Raw genomic sequence first — 18760 nt, 5'->3', positions numbered from 1 at the left:
TAACTGTGTTATTTCGGTTGATGGGAGTGAGAAACTAGCTGATAAAATAGAGAAATGCACTAACCAATCATGAGCTTAGCTTTTGCAATATGTATGAGCTAATTATATTGAATTAGATAAAAGACGACTGAGCTATCCAATAAATCGAAGTTCACTGATCACTCATATTGAGCGTCTGTGTCTTCCTTCCATCGACAACAAGTGTCCTCGCAACATGGAGCTGCAACACAGGCCTTTGGGGAGACCTGATCCCTGATGGGGTAGTGTCTGGAGGCTACAACAGTGATTAAGGCAGACTCGGACATCTGAGGTGACAAGAGAGGCCTGTGTTAAGTCAAGCTTCCTGAGATCTCTTACTGTACAGACTGTCTGAGAAGACTCTCTGAAGGAGATTTTGGGTAGCTGGAGATCCCATCGTTAGCTGAGAAATCTTACATACACAAGAACCAACTCTAACAGTGGAGCTAAGGGAGAGGAGCTTCAGAGTAATAGCCATTTCTTGTTGGTAGATGTATGAACATAATTTCCTCTTCCTTGCAAGCACAGGAAAGATAAAGGGGAATGCAAGAAGCAAGAAAGTAAAACTTACAAAGTAAGTGAACATCAATTTTAGCAACTTTTCTCTACTGGCGGTGAAGGAATCCCTTACAACTAAGGCTTCAGCAGGACTGTGACCATGCCTGGTGGCCATCCCAAAAGATGGGATATAGAGGCCACAATTCCTGAGGCCCAAAAAATGACATACAGGTTGTAGTATGGCACATGTTGCTGCCCACTTTGTGGCTGAAGCACTTCATTCTGTCACACAAAATTCAGACTTAAACTATTAGGGTTGAGATTTGGGGAAAAAAAAATTAAAAACATTCACCTTCTTTCCATTCCCCTCCTCCCTGTCCTGACACCTTTTCCTTATCAGTTCCAAGCAGAAAACCTAGCTGCTGTAGTCTGATGCTGCACTCTTTCTTTTGTTAAGGGGATTAAAGCCAAAGTCTTTGAGTGCATCCTTCAGGTTAACAGTTTCCAAGCACAAAGAAGAATGACCTCAACATCAGAATCGTCAACCCATATTTGCATTGCCTGATTGCCTGCACTGCTTAATTTACCAAGATTACAGGCACAAGGGTGAACTACTGAACAGTATTTGATTTTTCCAATCTCAACTCTTTATGATTCCCGCAGGTTTACCCATTCACTGAGTTCTACAGCATGCTGCATATCTGGAAGCTTCTAATTTCTTGTCAAATCTCACAGCAAAAGTGTCTTACTTCTGCTTGGTTTCATACTTTGTATATGGCACAAAGCAGAGAATTCATTCTTGATGATACTGAGTTGATTTTTGAAAGAAAATGCTGGGTAATGCCAGGGCTTGAGCTCCTATTCATACTGTAGAAGTCAGAAGTGGCGAGGTTAATAGGATCCCAAGTTTGCAATTCCAGCTAGTACAGAAAAATGACACACTGCACTGTACTCTAACATGTCAATCTATATCGCAGCCTTAATCTGTTAGCTAGTATTGGATAGTATCTACAGGCAGGAAGCAGGAAAATGAAGACAGGGCAGCTTATATCAGTGATCCCCTCAGATCGACATTAATTCTATTGAGAAGGCATACACCAAAGGGAATATCCCTCCAAGAGGTAACCCTTAACACAGTTAGGCAGGGGCACAGTGTCTTGCAATGAGTCAGCTAAATCTGCTGTGTTCCATATTAAACAAACATAGCCAGGGATAGCCTGTTGGAGAGCCCACAGAATTGATTTACATAGAATGGAGAGATGATCACTTCAGGATTGTCCCAAAATTATAGTTTTGAGGTCTTTGTACTGCACGGTTCCTGAATTCAGGCATGTTCAGTGACAAGATTACCTGCAGCTGAGGAAACCCAGAAAGCACAGCAGGTACTTTCTCCTCCACTGCTAAAATGGCTTCCAATAGCTGAACATCTGCCCAGCTGAGTCTGTTCCCCACAAGAAAGTCTTGGCCGTGTTGTTTCAAAATCTGTAGAATACAAGAGAAGATGGGTTGCAGATGAGAACTGGAGATACGATGCCTGGCAGCTAAGTCTCATGGCACAGCTGTAGAGCTGAACAGCAACTGTAACTGAAATTTCAGTTTTTAGGTGGAAACCTGTGAGCCTAAGTCTGCACCATTGTTGGAGAAAAATCTTGTAGTATACAAATTACAAACTTGGGTCACTTGGTAATGACAAATGATAAAAGGTGTGGGAAAAATGGACAAAACCACAGACTCGAGTAGGCTATTAAGAGTCATGGGATTAGAAATAATAGAGGAATTAAAGAGTAACTCAGAGAACTTATAAAATGGCCATTTAGATATTTAATTTCAGGTTATGTCCAATGTCCAGGAAGCAAACTTAAAAATGCAAAATTACAATAGCTAACCGAAGAGAATCTTTGCCTTTGGGAGCAAGTTATTATAGTCATAAGACCTTCTAAGATGTTCAGCCTTTATTATTGTTTTCCATCAAAGCTAGATGAATGTTACAAAAGTGAAAAATGTTGCCAGATGCCTGAGTCATATGGGTTTGGTTTGTTGTCTCTGAAAGTGGGATGTGCAGAAATCTAGGACTGTTTTTTTTTTTTTACTAAAGGAGTCCTAATATCATGGTGTTTTTGTCTCTCTGATTTATTTCCAAGGGATTTCTCCATTCTTCTAATGAAAGTGCTCCAAATAATATTAAGAACAACAGAGAGATGTGCTATGAAAAAATAGAAGAACAGAACTTTTATCTCAAGGAAAAAAAAATCATACATGCTTGCTTTTACTTCAGTGAAAATATTTGCTGTGTAAGCTGCAAACATTTTGCTTTCTTTGCTTTGTAACTGTTCAAATATTACAGCCCTGACGACACAAGATAAACAGAAAATTTGCTGTAGCATTTTCCCTTCTTTGTGAGAGCCAGTAAAGCCAAGGGATCAGATCTAACCTGCATTACAAGCGTGTTCTTATTTTTGGGGAACTTTTTGATGATTGCAAGTACAAGATTTATACACACATCCTCACCGTCACTTACCTTTTCAAAGACTGGGAAGTATCTCTTTGTTGCCTTCTCTTCAATTGAGGCAAGATTTTTTGCCTTTGCCTCAGCTGGAGAGAAAGGAAACATCATAACCATTTGCATCAGATCTGTTATTCCTTCCACATACATGTCGATCCTATTGGAGGAAGACAATAGACAAGAGCATAGGAGTTATTTCATCTGCTTTCCAATTAACTAAGGCAACTTACAGGAATTGTGTATCACCACTACAGTGCCAGTTTTCACAGCCAATACAAATACGAACTGAAAGGACTAAAACCATATTTTTGTTCAACAGGATTTCAGAAGCTTTGGTTGAAACTTAACAAAGGCTAGAGACCCTGTTCTTTATTGTGTTAGCCTTTCTCACGCTTTTCTACTGGATTTACAGGATTACATCTGTTGTATGTAATGCAGCTATCAAATAACAGATTGTTCATTAAGTGAAAGGAATTGTTACAGTACAGGGCTCTCTCCTTCAGGTCCTTCCCATAGAGGTTGTATTTCCCTGCTATGTAGCAGAGGATGGCTCTGGTCTGCACCATCTTCATCCCATCAATCTCCACCATGGGCACTTGCTGGAACAGCAGGTCTCCACCTAGGGCAGAAAGGTGAAGGAAACCTTGTTAGTTCCTCCTGGACTTCCAGCTTTACAGAAGAATGCATTTCCTCTGCAGTGTAAATCATTAATGCCTTGTCCTTACTCTAAAAAAACACGCAGTAATTAAACATTGTGGGAAAGATCAAGTGCTGCTAATAGGCATCAGAGTTGTGTAGCTGGGTCATCGCAGTGCAGCTGGGCCCCTTGCTTTGCAGCTCTGCCAGAGCCTCGCTGGCTGATGGGAACTGGCAGCGCCTGCTCCTCTGCACTGCTGGACCCTGGCCCTGCTGGCAGGAAAAGACTCAGCCAGCAGTTGCAGCCCAAGGGATCGGAGGAGAATAAAGAGCTGTGTCAAATCTGAACTTCAAAAAAAAATTAAAGAGTTCAATTATTTTGAATACAGATAAGTTTCCTGGCAGGACATAAAGACCACCATCCCTCCTGCCCCTACCCTCGTAGTCCCCTTTTCTCCTGGTGCTGGAAGGAGTTTGGCTGGTCCTCCAGCGAGACAGCATCGAGAGCTCAGCTGCCACAAAGTTTCAGCAGAGCAAAGCCAGTCTTTCCTGACCAGTTTTCTGCTGGACTAATTCCCTGTCTTTGGAGATACTCCCTGCTCCATTTACACGGTCAGGGCATCCAAAGAACAACCCTGCCTTGTTAAAATCAGATCAAAACTCCAAATTCGAGTAGGCAGCTGTCACTTTGTACTGCTGGAAGTTAATCATTGATTTTAATTGCTTGATCTTAATCTATTCATTGCACATTTCTTTATAGTAAAAGAATTTACTTTCGTAGGCACTTTTGCCTACTTTTTTCCTCCATAGAGCTACTAAAATGCTTTGCTAACCTCAAATAGATAAACTTTCTTCACTCATTCTATACTATTTGCAGTTTAGAGGTTCCCTCTATGGCAAGGAATAGCCTGTGTTTGTTTCTCAGAAACATTCACAAATGGATCATACGTTATTGTATCCAGAACACACTTCTACAGACTGAGGAAAAAAGGCCCCCATCTAGTGCAAGCACTATGGAATAGGAAAAACAGCAGCTAGGCAAGAGTACTTTTCAGCAGGAAGATGCACCAAGTGGATAATAAAATCTGACTTTCTGTCCTTTGACAAAAGGTGTGATGTAGCAAGTGTGAGAAAAGTGAACACCCAGTTTGTTTGTTTTTTTTTATCTACAGAAAAGAAGATTTCTCTCTTATGACCAGCAGCAGACTGCTTCTCCTAACCTGGCAATAACGATCACTTCACATAAGCACAGCACAGCATATTTTTGCAGCACTTAAAGCAGTTTGCCAGTCATTTTGCTGATGGTATTGTGCTGCCTGTGAGCAACCAGAAGGAAAAAAAAAAAAAAAAAAATCATCTAGACCAATCTGTCACAGAACAGCAGTGTTTCTTGATATTGGGGTAGCAACTTGGGCAACCTGTGGCCAAGCAGGTTGAGCCAAGCTAGTTGCTGTCAGGGCAGACGGGTATGGGTCTGGCCAGGAGGATGCTCCTGACCTCTCAGCCTCCAAGGCAGCTGGCTGGCTGCAGACTGCATGCTGGAAACAGCCTCTGGCCCAGGCTGAAACCTTCACAGTGCTGTGGAACTGCTCAGACCATCAGCTGCCATGGGCCAAAGTTGCTCCTGGACCATTGTAACAGCGCGGTGGTGCCTGAGCACAGCACACCCCAGGCAAAGGTGTATTGGCAGAAAGAGGCAAAAAAAAAAAAAAGAGAGAGGGAGAGGCAGTGGAGGGTTATTCACATTCAGCCCTGCCTTGCACAGCTGGCAACATGCCAGCAGTCCTTTATCAGGTTGACTAATATTTGTCTTTCTCCAGCTCATCATACCAAAGCCCGCCTTTTCCTTTGTGTTCTCAGGTTCTTAAGCTCAATATACATACATGCAGAGGCTCTTGATCTTCTTTATAGTATTTCCCTGTCCTTTTCATTGCCACTTAATTCTCCTCTCTGGCTATGGATAGGCTTGCATACTATACACAGGATTATACCACCCCATCTAGATTAGGTATGCCCAAGAAGGAAATTCAGATTTGGGCTTTCAGTACCTGAGATACCGTATTTACAGCTCTCTTGTCTGCACAATGCATGGCTCTCCCACATCACCAGATTCCCAGCCAGATGGACCTGCAGCTGTAATTCTGATCTTACTGACACCACTTTTGTTGGGTTGCTTTGTTCATTTTAGCTTTGCTCTCAGCTCTTCTTTAAACACAGCTTCCCCTTTCTGAGCAGACAGCCAGAGCACAGCCAAGTCATTTTCCAGGTGTCTTAGTACGTCTGGGCAAGTTCAGCCTGATGCCTCTCTGGTGTGCTGGGAGGTTTCTGTAAAATGTTTTGGGCAGCAGGAAAACCATAGGACAGGATCACTCTGTAGTGCCCCTCACAGTTCCCACTCCTTCCCCACGCAGGCAGCAAGGTCTTCTCCTTCCAGGGTGGCTGCAGGGGGTTTTGCTGTTGGGTTTCATCTGACCAAGTCTGAAGGGCAGCGGCAGGGGCTATGCACTGGTGTTTGGGAACTGGTCTCCTTTCTGGCTTGCTGCTTTGACCACGTCAGATTTCCTGCAGGTCTTTCTTCTGTCTCCCTGTATCTTTTTATCTGGGGGAAGCTTCATGGCTCAGGCACATCCTGCTCAGCTGGCCTGATACCTTATTGCCATGTCAAGCCCCATCTTAGACATCCGTGTTTCCTCCCTGTTGTTTGCATGAGGGTGTGCAATGTAAGGACTCTCACTGGTGTGTTCACACAGAATCTAGTACAAAAGAAAACTATTTCCTAGGAATTTTGGTGCCATGCAAGCCTTTCACTCTCTTTCCACCTCCCCAGGATTCAGATCCTACATAGGATGGGATCATACACACCATTTTTACCAGTCAACTCTACAATACCTCAGGCCAGCTGGTGCAGAGCAGTCATACTCATTCAATTCAGCTCTCTGCCTACACAATATGCTGATCACAGCTAAAGGACATCTTGGAGATGGGCCTGGCCAGGTCCCAGGAGCTGCCTCAGTACATGCTGTGTGCCCAGGACCCATGCTACATTCCAACAGAACAGATAACCAAGTTGTACATAGGAACATTTGCTGTCTGTGCTCAGTGTACTACTAAAAACATAGTCATAGAAGCTGGAACTTCTAGCTTATAGGAGTTATTTAGCACTGCAAAGAGCAGATTACACAAAACTAGCATTTCAGTGCACTAGGTGTGCACCTAGAGTTTTGCATTGGCTTACATAATGCAATTTTAAACCACAGATTTAGCTAAATTGGAGCAACTTTTTTGACAGACAAAGCGTCAGGTATCATATTCTTACCTTTGATTAACTTTTCTAACTGTTCTTTTGTTTCCACAAAGTTTTCTTCAAACTGGAAAAGAAGAGAAAAGAACTTTACATGGCTGTACTTCAAAGTTTCTTCTGTGAGTGCATGTAACCATGAGCAGCACAACCCAACCAAGCCGGGCACGATGAGCTGGGTCTTCAGCTGCACATGCCCTGAGGATTCCCCACCCATTCCCTCAGCCAGGAGAAGTGGAAGGGCCTGGCCACTTCTGCCTCAGTGCACTGGTGCAGAAATAATCAAAGCACATGTAGAAACAGAGCACAGGCATCTACAGGAGGAATACAGGTTGCAGCCAGTGCCAAGGGAAGCACAGGGTAAAACCAGCCAACACCACCCCCAGAGCATGCAAGTCAACAACACCTTTTTTTGATTTTAATATACAACTGGAAAACTCAGATTAATTAAGGGTCTTTAAAACATTCCCCAATTTTATCCATTATGATTACTTTGTCGGACTCTATAAAGCTGTAAGCTCCACGGAGTTTGCATCCCAAATACCAGCTACTGATCACAGTAGGTCCAAAACATGCAGTGCCACTGGCCAACTAAATTTTGCCACCCTCCTGTGGTCACTTACACTCTGTGTGCATGTTAAATTGTTCCATGCAGTGTCCAGTTGGAAACATCAGCCTGGAACAAGGTGTCAAGTGCCAACTAACCTCCACGCCGGCTGCTGCCAGCAGCCATCGGATCGGCTCCATTCGTCCCCTTCCATTAATGTAGGTGAGCCTGGGCTTCCCTGACATGCTGCTGAGCTTCTGGATCCCTGGAAAATATGAAGCTGAAAACAAATATCTCATAAGGCTGGTATAAGCACCATTATTTTAGGGAAAAAAAAAAAAAGCCTTATATTTTCACTATGCCTGCTGAAATTGCCCATAAAATAAACAAATGAAAGATGCACCAGGGATGTGACATAGTCTATGCTAAGAAAGCAAAGATGTACAGACTGGTAAAGCCTTTCCCAGTGCTGCTAGGAAGGATTTTTTTTTATGATGCAAACACAGACATGCTTAAACAAGTGCTATGGATCCTGAGCTACTGGGGAAAGCTTGCTTCATTACAAGACAGTTATGCAACGTCACTGAAAATCCTGCCACATCCCCAGGGTAAGTTATTCAGTTACCCTCACTGCCATAGCTCCACTGAAAAGAAGCACAAGATGTTTTATTGCTAGGCTGGAATTTGTCTAGCTTTGTTTGCCAGATGTCAGAGAGCCTTACAAAGCTTCACCTGCCATCCACTTCTTTCTTGATACAGGATCATTATGATCATAGTGATTAAATGAATCATTAATCTTCTCTTTATTCCATGAAACAGGCTGAACTTCCTTGGTGCTCCCCTTGAACGATCACAGCCTATTCCTTTATTGCTCACGGTCTCCCTCAAAACCAGACCTGGAGCCTGGCTGCAGGCTTCAGGTGCCTCCCAGGTATCCCCCAGGACACCAGAGCATTGTGTGCCCCAGGGACTTGGGCCACTCTCTGAGAGACACTCGCAGAAGCTCACATTTTCTTGCCCTAATTTCTCAAAAATGGGACTAGCATTCCCCTTCACAAACATGTTAGTATCATACACTAATGACTGGGAGAAAAAAAGCCTAAAAATGGGTAACTTAAGCATGTCCAAATGTCTCAGAAACCAAAGAGTAGAGTGCCTGATTTAAAAAAAAAATTAAAAAGAAGGCAAACAAACCAGCAAACAGAAGCTCTTACCAATGATCCCAGTCCTCCCAGAGCTACCATCTGAAGCTGCAATACCAGGTCTGTGGCACTGTCATGATTGCGTCCACATAACGTGTCCCACTGCCCCCAAGTAATATGTCCCCATGTCTCCAGTCAGGCTCAGTATGCTCTAGCAAAGTTCTCTTTTACACCTCTTTTTAAAGTGTTCTTAAAATAAAGTGTGTTTAGAACATACTTTGCCAAAACTTGATTTCAAAGAGCAATCAGACTGAGAGTTCTCCCTTGAGCATTCCTGTTAAGAATTAAGTTCTATCTCTACAAAAAACAAGGATAGTTTGGGTGACTTTGACATGACCCAAACAGACACAGAAGAGACATGATCACCTCCAGTTTCAGGATGCAAACAGCTGCTGCTTGCAGTGCTTTACCTGTAAAACAGCAGCTCCATCATTTTCTGCACATGTTGTGTGAATTGCATTTACTACATGACAGTGCAACTTAGCTCTGTAGTTCAAGGCTGCTGACCTAGTGCCTCTTCATTACCATGCTTATCAAAAACATCACACCCATATCATTTCTGCACACATTGCCCCAACCTGTGATGTGCAGAAATTTACAGCAAATAGGACTTTTCCTTTAACTATCAAAGTCAAAGTTTCTGCAATACCAAGTATACGAAACATAATCAGCTTGGAAAATCGTCTATTGTTTTCGTAACGAAAGCAGAGGGAGTGCAAAGCCCTAGGTAACGTTTCTATCATTTTACATGAACAAGAAATTCTATGTAACAAATAGATTATGCGAAAAGAAAAACTACAAATGGACAATAAAAACCTGTCATCAACTTAAAATATTTTAAGAATAAATAACAACTATCATCTGTAAGTAGATATTAACTGTCTTAAACTTTTGACATAGAAAAAAATACTTGTTTTTCAGTTAGTCTTCTGAATCTTTAGATCCACTGAGTGTGTCTCCACTGACTAGAAAAGGAGGTGTAACTGACATGTAGCTGACACATCTAGCTCATACAGGCACCTACATTTCAGTGCCTGGATCTGGAGCTGAGTCTTGACCTGAGTGCTCAGTTCAGCTGGCTATTCCTACGTATCTAGTGATGCTTGAGATGTGTGGATAGCACTCCAGACTTGCTGGAGCTCCCTGGTTTCCTGAAAAGTCAGCATGATGCTTGGCAAGAAACTGTAGGTTCAGTCAAGCTCTCGGCATCACCTCAGTGGAAACCCACAAATCACTTCAAGTCCAAAAGCAAATGGATATATCTATGTACACGTTTGCTGCTTTTGTCTACATGCCATATTTACGTCCTACTCCCTCCCTCTGTGGTTTATATCCTGCTTTACTCAGCTCTGAACTACACCACAGGGCTGCTTTCTCAGCCCTGCAGCTCCCAGCTTAACCTATATTACCTCAACAGTTGCTCTAAAATACCTGGAAGGAGCTTCACTAGAAATAGTACCTTAAGCACTTAAAGGAAATAGTTTTGATGTTAGGACTTACCTTCTGAGCTTAGCCTCTGCTGAACGCAGGCGCCTTCCCTCCCTGGTTTATCTCTGGAGCTCCTCCTACCCCTGGGGAGTTTCCAGCCATACCCAATTGCAGACAAAATTCTCCCATTGCCGTAAAACTGGCTCCACAGAGCTTAAAGGGGTACGTGTCTGAAAACTGCCGTCCAAGGCAGAGAATCTATTTCTTTTGCAGTTTGCTGATTTGCCTATACCATGGGGTAGTTGCAGAGTTTCTTGTGGCCATTTAGTCAGGCTCCTCTCTTGGAGGCTTTGGGGTGTTTTACCCCAATGCCTTACACACAGGAGCTAAACACTTCAAAACATTGAAAACAAAGATTTTTCTGGATCTCATTTAGGGTAACAGTAACTACTTAAAAGTAACCAGTAAAGTTTCTAGGCCTATCTCACTACTTAACAGTAACCTAGTATTTTATTTTCTGTGCTGTCTAGCCCAGAAAATATACACAAAGTATGGGATAACAATGCCCAAATACTTCAAAATACAGTTTGCCAGTGCTTAGTGATAACTTGGTATAAAAAAATAGATAAGCAGCTTGTGTCAGAACTGAAACATGTCTTAAGGTGATAGCATTATTTTGCAAATTGAGTGTATGTGGCAAATGCCCAGTTAGAGATGAAATAAACTATGATTTTCCTGTGCTGTTTCAGTGAGATTTGACTGCCTCAGCTTTGCTATCTAGATGTCATATGAAATGACTAAAAGTGGATGTGAACAGATAAAAGGTGGTCTGGCAGATGGGAAACAGGATTTTGACACCAACTATCAGGTCCTCTAGTGTAGGCTAGCATTGGATGTTGGGCATTACTTTACACCTGCATTAGATATTAGCACAGATAATCTGAAGATCTGTTCATAAAACCCACACTGTTATCAAAACTATGTTTATCAGTCTAAAGCCACAACTGTACCAACACAGCACCTCAAGATGGAGAATCTCAGGACAAAAATCTCTAGCTAACTATCTGGAGGAAATCCCCCAAAAGCTGCTATTTTATTTTTTCCTCACATTTATGGTTTTGTGATGGTTTGTGATGGTTTCCTTACCTGGAAGTTGCTGTCAGTCTCTTCCACAGGATGCAGTTTCACTACAGGCTTCTTGGAAATTTAAAATTTATGCATTCAGAGACTGATGGTGTATGCAAAATAAAACTGTATGGCTCTTCCTCATGCCTAATTCTCTCTTTGAGGTTCATCATCTAGTGAATAAAGCACAGCCTTAAATGTCTGCTTCTGCATTGCTTCCATGTCAAACCCAGTTAGCTCCCTGCAGAAAATTCCTGAGTATAGGCCATAAGTACATGTTCATACCTGTCTGCATTGGCAGCACTACATCAAGATTAATCTATTCCTGCTTTTGAGGTTTCTGGTACCAGCAAGTACCTGAGTGCAAGGGTTGGTTCAGGAACAGTGACCAAAGCATGCAAGTCTTCCTTGTCCTTTCTGCAGTCTCCAGTGCTAACAAGGGCAGCAAGAGGGCCTGATGGCCAAGAAGAGGGGGTCCATTGTTCTCTTTTTATTTTGCTTTCAGCACAGCCTTTCATAGGGTAATTTCTAAAGCTCCTTTGATATCTATATCCGTTGCCTATGAGGTTGCTTTCATATGTAACTTGAATAGCTGTTCTATGAACCTCTAGAGTAGAAAAGAAAACGAGTTTCTTTTATAAAACATTTGGTAAGCCACACCTGTGAGTATTGAAGCAGCTGGCATGGAGCCCAGGTACCACTTAAATGATCTTGGGTTGGGCATAGGCAGATTTTAAATAATACACATACCATACCCCAACATGTCAAGTTCCCACTGTGCTCTGTGAACACATTTCATTGTGATGTAGCTTGGAGAAGTCCAAAGACTTCTCTAAAGGAACTTACCTGCGATCCTCACAAGCCACCCTGCAGCTGGCCAGGGGGACCATAGCTGCTTCCAGCAGCATCCTGCCAGAGGTGAAGACAGCATATACAGCTAAATGCCATGGGAGATTTAAGCAAGAGGGCTCGCAGATTCTCCCTTTGCTTCTGATCAAGCTCTTAGAGTGAAGCACAATGCCTTGATAAAAAATTATAGTCCATATGAGTACCTAGAACAATCCCTGTGTCACACAAACCCAGACTTGCCAACTTTTCATAAAGTAACCCTCCAGTGACTGCTCTGGGTCTGTCCTGGAAGCTTTACCGAGCTCCCAAGTACAAGGTCAGCCAAGCCCACGTTTGCCTTCCTGCATATCTCTGCAAGCTGTTTGGCACCTGTCCAGGCCACCGGCACAGAAAAGTCTGAGAACAGAAATCCTAATCCCGAGTTACGCCCATGGCGCTGCTGGCAAGGAGAGCTTAAATGCAGAGCCAGAGACGAGATTTATGCTAGCAGACAAAGCGAGGCCAGCACACAGACTCCAGCCAGCACTGGCACGTGCCTCTCCATATAGCAAAAATTTCCTAAAACAGCGTTGACCTGTGCCAACTAGTGCTATCCCACATGGCATTCAAGCACCATGGGTGGGGAAGCGTAGGCTTCATAGGTCATTTCCAATAACCAGTTCAGGTGCAGCCACCTGACTGAGATTGGTTGTAGGGACTTGAGCTCCACCATGCCAAGGGCTGCAAGGTCTGAGAACTCTCCTGGAGCAATGTGACCAGCACGGTCATTGACAAATAACACAGACTGATTGTTTGAGGGGGTCTGGACAGAACCTAGAGCGACATTTAGTGATGCACCCAGGAACGAGGACAGTGAGGACAACATGAGGGTAGGCTACAAGCTAGCGGGCAGGGAAAGATGCCTTACGTGGCTTACAACTCTGTGCAACGCCAGGGGCCAACCTAAATACCAGTTACGCACATGCCCCAAAGGAGCATAATCTACAGAGATATCTAGCTATCAATTTGTAATACTTTAAAATAAGTTTAAGGCATGTCAGTTTATAGAATGTTACTATTTGGACCCTTTAGCACTTATTGACTATTGATCTAAGTACCTCAGCGTGGGCAAAAGGCTTATTACGTAAGCATGAGATATGCAATATCAAGGCTTTAAAGCCAACTGAAAAGTAACTCTAATCCATATTGTGAAATATTTATCTTAAATAAGTCAGGTATTATAACGACTTATTTCAACTTGTAACTTGTGTAAGTGTATGTGTCCTCTGTATGGTTTCTGGCATGTACTGGGAAGACTCTCAGTTTATGTGTATTGTTACAATTATCTATTTAGGAACAGGTAATAATCTAGTTTAGGTTTAAAGAATCTGTCTTCAGAAGGGGATGCTGGGACGTAAGACAGAACTTTCAGTCCTGTTTTTATCTGATGTTGATCAAGCTGGACAAGAATATGTTTGCAATAAAAGATAAAAATGATTATTTGAAAATATTTAAAAGCAGCCCTTATCCCATGAGACATATTTTTTTATTTGCTTTGGTCATTGTCTTTATAAAACCAGATTTATTTATACAACTCATATAAGGAGAAACAGATTTCATCGACAACAAAGACAATTTCTTCTCTTATAAAACAGCTTTGTTTTTATTGAAGTTAGTGTTTCCCTGGAGATCATCAGAATTTTCATAAGACCCAGCATTCTTTATACATATTTTAACCTTAGTTTCTCTTCAAAGCCAAATATTATCTCATTTCCTTAGACTCTTCTACACAGATCCATCAGCACAGAAAGATTCAATGACACATTATTTATACAATCTACAACTGTCTGACTTTTAAGGTAATCTTTATTTGGTGTTTTGTGTCATCTTCAAAATTGTAAGATATGTGTGTTTTAATGATATTTATGAGTAAACTTCTACCTCTGCATTTACGTGTCTTGCAGATACATTTAACAGTTTGAGAAATGTAAGCTCAATATGATATTGTTTTGCCCCTGTTGCATGTTCAATATCATACAAATCTAGGAAAAAAATATAAATAACAATTAAAAAAAAAAAAAGTTCAACTAGGAAAAGGGCTGAAAAATGATCGCAGATGGAACTTGGCTTCATTTCCTATTGAAAATTCTGTGTGTTAATGCTGCAGCTTCTTCATCTTGTGGTGACCTTCTTGTCAGGTTGGAGGAAATTTTTAATTGTGGCAATGTTGCTTTCACTTGCTTTAAAAGCCTAAAATTGGAAACAATTCAACTTCTAAGAAGAAGGATGGGAAAAGTTCTAATGACAAGCCAAGACTTGTGAAATAAGCCTCATCAAGTGGTGGTTCAAAACTGGGAGGGAGCAGTTTCCTAAAAGCAAATGATACAACCTCAGAGAAAAGTAGGTACAAGTCAGGTGATACAAGTCATAGAATCACAGATTCATAGAATGGCTCGGGTTGGAAGAGACCTGAAAGCTAGTTCCAAGCCCCCTGCCGTGGGCAGGGATGCCACCCACTAGATCAGGTTGCCCAAAGCCCCATCCAGCCTGGCCTTGAACACTTCCAGGGATGGGGCATCCACAACCTCTCTGGGCAACCTGTTCCAGTGCCTCACTACCCTGACAATGAAGAATTTCCTCCTAATGTCTATTCTAAATCTCTTAATTTTTAGTTTAAGACCATCCCCCCTTGTCCTATCATTATCTACCCAAGTAAAGGGTCCTCCTCTATCTTTTTTATAAGACTCCTTTAAGTACTGAAGGGCAGCAATGAGGTCTCCCCAGAGCCTTCTTTTGTCCAGGCTGAACATCCCCAGCTCTCTCAGCCTTTCTTCATAGGAGAGGTGCTCCAGCAATGGAAGGTGTAAAGGAGTTATCAGTACTGGGATAGTCTGCCTTTCAGAATTTAATCTTTCAGAGCTAGAGAGCTGCTTAACACCTGAAAGTTCATGATTTCTTCCAAGATTCCACAGCACTAATTACTATATACTTGATATCACTTTTATCCTTTCAAGTTCCTGACCTCAATGATATCCTCTAACAATGATTTCCACAGTCCTAGTGTGAAACTGTTGCCTTTTTTTCTGCTTGTATTTTGCTGCTTTTAATTTGAGTGTCTTATTCCACTTATAAGACAGGGAATATGAAAACCACTCTCCCTCTCTCACTGGAACCACTAAGATAAAAAATAATTTATATAATAGTTTTGTTTGTTTCTTTATTTTTAAACACATGGGACCATAATTCACTTCTCACATATATTTCTCAGCTCTGCTTTTACTTATTATTACTATTATTTTATATTCTCTGTGCATACTTTATAGACTGTGTTTCCCGATGCTCTCTCTATTAGTTCTGCATTCCAGCAAGGAGCTGCCAAAGCATTTTAACTTCTCTTCCACAAAGCTTGGAATGAATATGACTGTCTTACTATTTGATTTAATTACCTGTAGCAAAGAAAATTTGGAGATAATGTGGATGTTTTCACTTCTGCCGTCAGGATTGTTTCATCAGTTGGATTTCTGCCCAGGTGAGCTGGTTTCCAAAAAGGAACTTCAAAGAATTCCAAGGAATCTACAGAAAGTGGGAGAAATTTTCATATATATCAGCATATTCCAGTCTCAGCTAAAAGATTATTAAAGTATTTTACCTTTACCCACCTTGTAAAGTAGGTGTTGTATATAAACAGGAAAAACCTGATTATTTTGGCAAAGGACAACATGGGCAAAATCCTTCTCTTTGACTTCCGACAGTGTACCTAGGGAATGTACCCAAAGCAGAATTAAGATTCTAAAAGTAAGGAGTGAGCACAAGGAAGTATGAATGAGCACATTGCACTCACCTTTGGAATGGAAGATACCTTGCACTCAGGCTATTTACTGCCTGGGGCTGGGAAATTCCTACCTTCTTGTACAGCTAATGATGGGTCTCATTAACGAATTAATGAATGTGATTCAGGATCCACTTCTGCTCTTCTCCATTGACTGCAAAGAGATTTTGGGTCTTGGTAGGTTTGATTCAGTCCCCAGTCTCTTAAATTCTGACAACACAGTAAAAATCCTGCTGCCCTGCTCTTTTCTATCGGACATGCAAACATACCAAAAGGAGGTATTTACAGTTGAAATACAGGTCATTGTTGGAAGCGCTCCATCCGGTAAGACTTTTAGCTCAGATTATCATCTGGAAGGCTTACTCTTGTGTTTCAAAACAGGAAAATGGACATCCATCTCTTCTGTCTGTCCATTTTGTGTCTATGGGGAGGTGGTCTGTCACCTTCTGCCTGACCATTAAAGAGCTCACCTCTTGATGCAGGTAGTAATATAATTCAAGAAAGTGACCCACTTTTCAGTAGTGATAGACATAAAAATTGTGACTAGCTTGATTCAAGAGGAAAATAATTTCTAAGAATTTAAAAACTGAGCAAAACTGAATCATTAAATACAGAGTTGATGGAAATATTCATGACCTAAACCCACATTTCGGGATTATTTCTGCATCCCTGGTCAGGAATATTGAAAAAAGGCTTTGGAGTACTTGAGAACCAGGGTGATGCTGTGTATAACCTTTATATACAAGGTGATAAATCTGTAGCAAGTAAAACAGTGTAAATACACTCATGTTATAGAAGTGAGGTTATGTTTCAATGTGTCTCCCAAGGCTGGTACAAAGTTGGACTGGGTGATCTTTCAAGGTCCCTTCCGACCGAACTATTCTGTTCCATGGCAAACATAGGAATCTATATTAGGATAAAGTTTTTTATTGCTAGGAATGTGTATTAGGAGAGTATTTTTTATTGACTTACCTCCAAACAGAGTTTGGTTATGATAGCCAAGTACATAACTAACCAGTATAATTGTGTAACATTACATAAAAAGATGTATGAATCCTTCTGTAGATTAAACCTTTCCATAGGCCATTGAATCCATAAATGATTTAAAAACTACTGTCCAGACATTTCCATCCACGTGTTTCATGTCTACAAGGTGTTTCCTGTGGACACCCTCAGCAATAAAATCAGCACTAGCTGCCTTAGTGTTGTAGATGAATGCAAAGATTCCTAGTTTTTCTCATAGGAATGGCCAGAAAAGACAGATCAGTCTTTGAGGCTCAAACATATACATTTGTCTTCAATAGTCTGGTTTGAAAAGGTGTGCCTCTTGCTTCAAGGACCAGGACACCATGCAACCTGTGACGTCTGTCCCTTTCCTAGTATAAAAAGAATTTCTAGATCCAACAGAAGTACTTTCTCCAGCCTCAAGCCTGTACGACTTCATACTTATACCTGTTACAATGAGCAAGAAGGTACCATGGCACTAGAAAAATAAACAATGTGCTTGTTTAATTAAGGTTAAGATACACACACTAATGTTGCACCTTTTTCTTTTTATGTTGTGTGGGCATGTGAGAACTTAAACAATGGGATACTCTGCAACGTGTGAGAGATACGCCTTTCATTGCAATGCTGTTGCCATGCAAGCCCTTCTTAGACAAACTTTATCAGAAATGATTGACCAAAAGGTCATCCCAAGAGTAAAGACTTCCTGCAGCAAATCTGCTGACTAATAGCAGAGTTCAATAAGGTAGTTACTTCCTTGACAAAGGGGGTGGATACACATTAGTTCATCTATGTATGAGTATATACAGAGTTCATCTATATTCATAAATAGATGAACTAATGTGTATCTGAGTAGGGCTGGCACAGCTGGGATTGTGGGCTAAGCTTGGGAGTATCAGGCTGAAGGATAAGGTTAAGCTCCTTCTGCCTCTTGCCAGCAGGAAGGTAATATTTCCATTCCATCTACTCTTGGGTGACCTTTCCACATGTGAGTTTGAAGGGTTCTGCTGCAGTGTAGAAATTGTTCTGAAATGGAAAGTAGGGCAAGCAACAGAAAGAATTGGAAGCTACAGCATTTTTTATTAATTCTCAGTGTACGTACTACTGATTCAGGTCACCAAATCTCACATTTCTTCCCTCTTGTCACTTTTCTTCTTTATCTTCTGCAAACTTTGTTAATTTTTCTTTCAGTTCCATAAAACGACATAAATAAAATTTTACATAAAATGTCAAATTGCAAAGTTCCAAGGGTATAACTGTGTTGAACTATCTAACGTTTAGTTACAGAGAGGGCAGGAACAGACTCTTCTCAGAGAAGCATGCTGAAAGGATGGGAGAGGACTGCAACAGAAGTTGCAGCATGAGAAATTTTAAACCAAGAAGAAGAAAGTTTTGCAATGACTTGGTCAAAACCTGGAGGGGCTGCTGGAGGTGTGTATATATATATCTGATTTCTGCTCCGTACTCTTAGGGGCCTTGCAGATGCTTCCAGTCATATCCTGGAAAAGGTTAACCATGCCTTACAATTCAGGTAACTTGCCATCTGGAGATAACTATTTCTTTCTACTGACTACAAAAGTAGTCATCGTTCAAAATCAAGCACCTGGTGCTTTTAATTCTAGAGTTACTGTCCCAGGCTATGTCTCATTTAGGTCTTTCCCACAGAGGTTGTACTTTTCCTGCTGTGCTGCTGGGGATGGTTCAGGGCCGCACCATCTTCGTTCTACATCTCCACCATGGGCACTTGCTGAAAGAGCAGGGCTCCATCTAGGGACAGAGGAAAAGTAACATCAGGTTAATTCAATGCCTTTTGTGTTGTTGAAATTCGGCTAGTACAACAACC

The 18760-nt window shown here is 41.6% G+C and overlaps 1 protein-coding gene across 1 annotated transcript in view; it reads right to left on the bottom strand.

Annotated features, from left to right (window-relative positions):
- The window catches only part of LOC309876191 (uncharacterized protein), a 31313-nt gene that overhangs the window by 1066 nt on the left and 11487 nt on the right, over positions 1-18760 (bottom strand). The window contains exons 9-17 of the mRNA XM_082756191.1: positions 18581-18684; positions 15530-15656; positions 12102-12164; positions 10203-10273; positions 7659-7780; positions 6972-7023; positions 3506-3638; positions 3035-3176; positions 1867-1998 (exon numbers count right to left, since the gene is read on the bottom strand). Of these exons, the coding sequence (XP_082612317.1) occupies positions 1867-1998; positions 3035-3176; positions 3506-3638; positions 6972-7023; positions 7659-7780; positions 10203-10273; positions 12102-12164; positions 15530-15656; positions 18581-18684 (946 nt within the window). The remainder of the gene's footprint in view (positions 1-1866; positions 1999-3034; positions 3177-3505; positions 3639-6971; positions 7024-7658; positions 7781-10202; positions 10274-12101; positions 12165-15529; positions 15657-18580; positions 18685-18760) is intronic.

This window comes from Aythya marila (assembly GCF_965140915.1).
Source record: "Aythya marila genome assembly, chromosome: 3".
Lineage (NCBI taxonomy): Eukaryota > Metazoa > Chordata > Aves > Anseriformes > Anatidae > Aythya > Aythya marila.
This window is presented reverse-complemented; position numbering and strand designations above follow the sequence as displayed.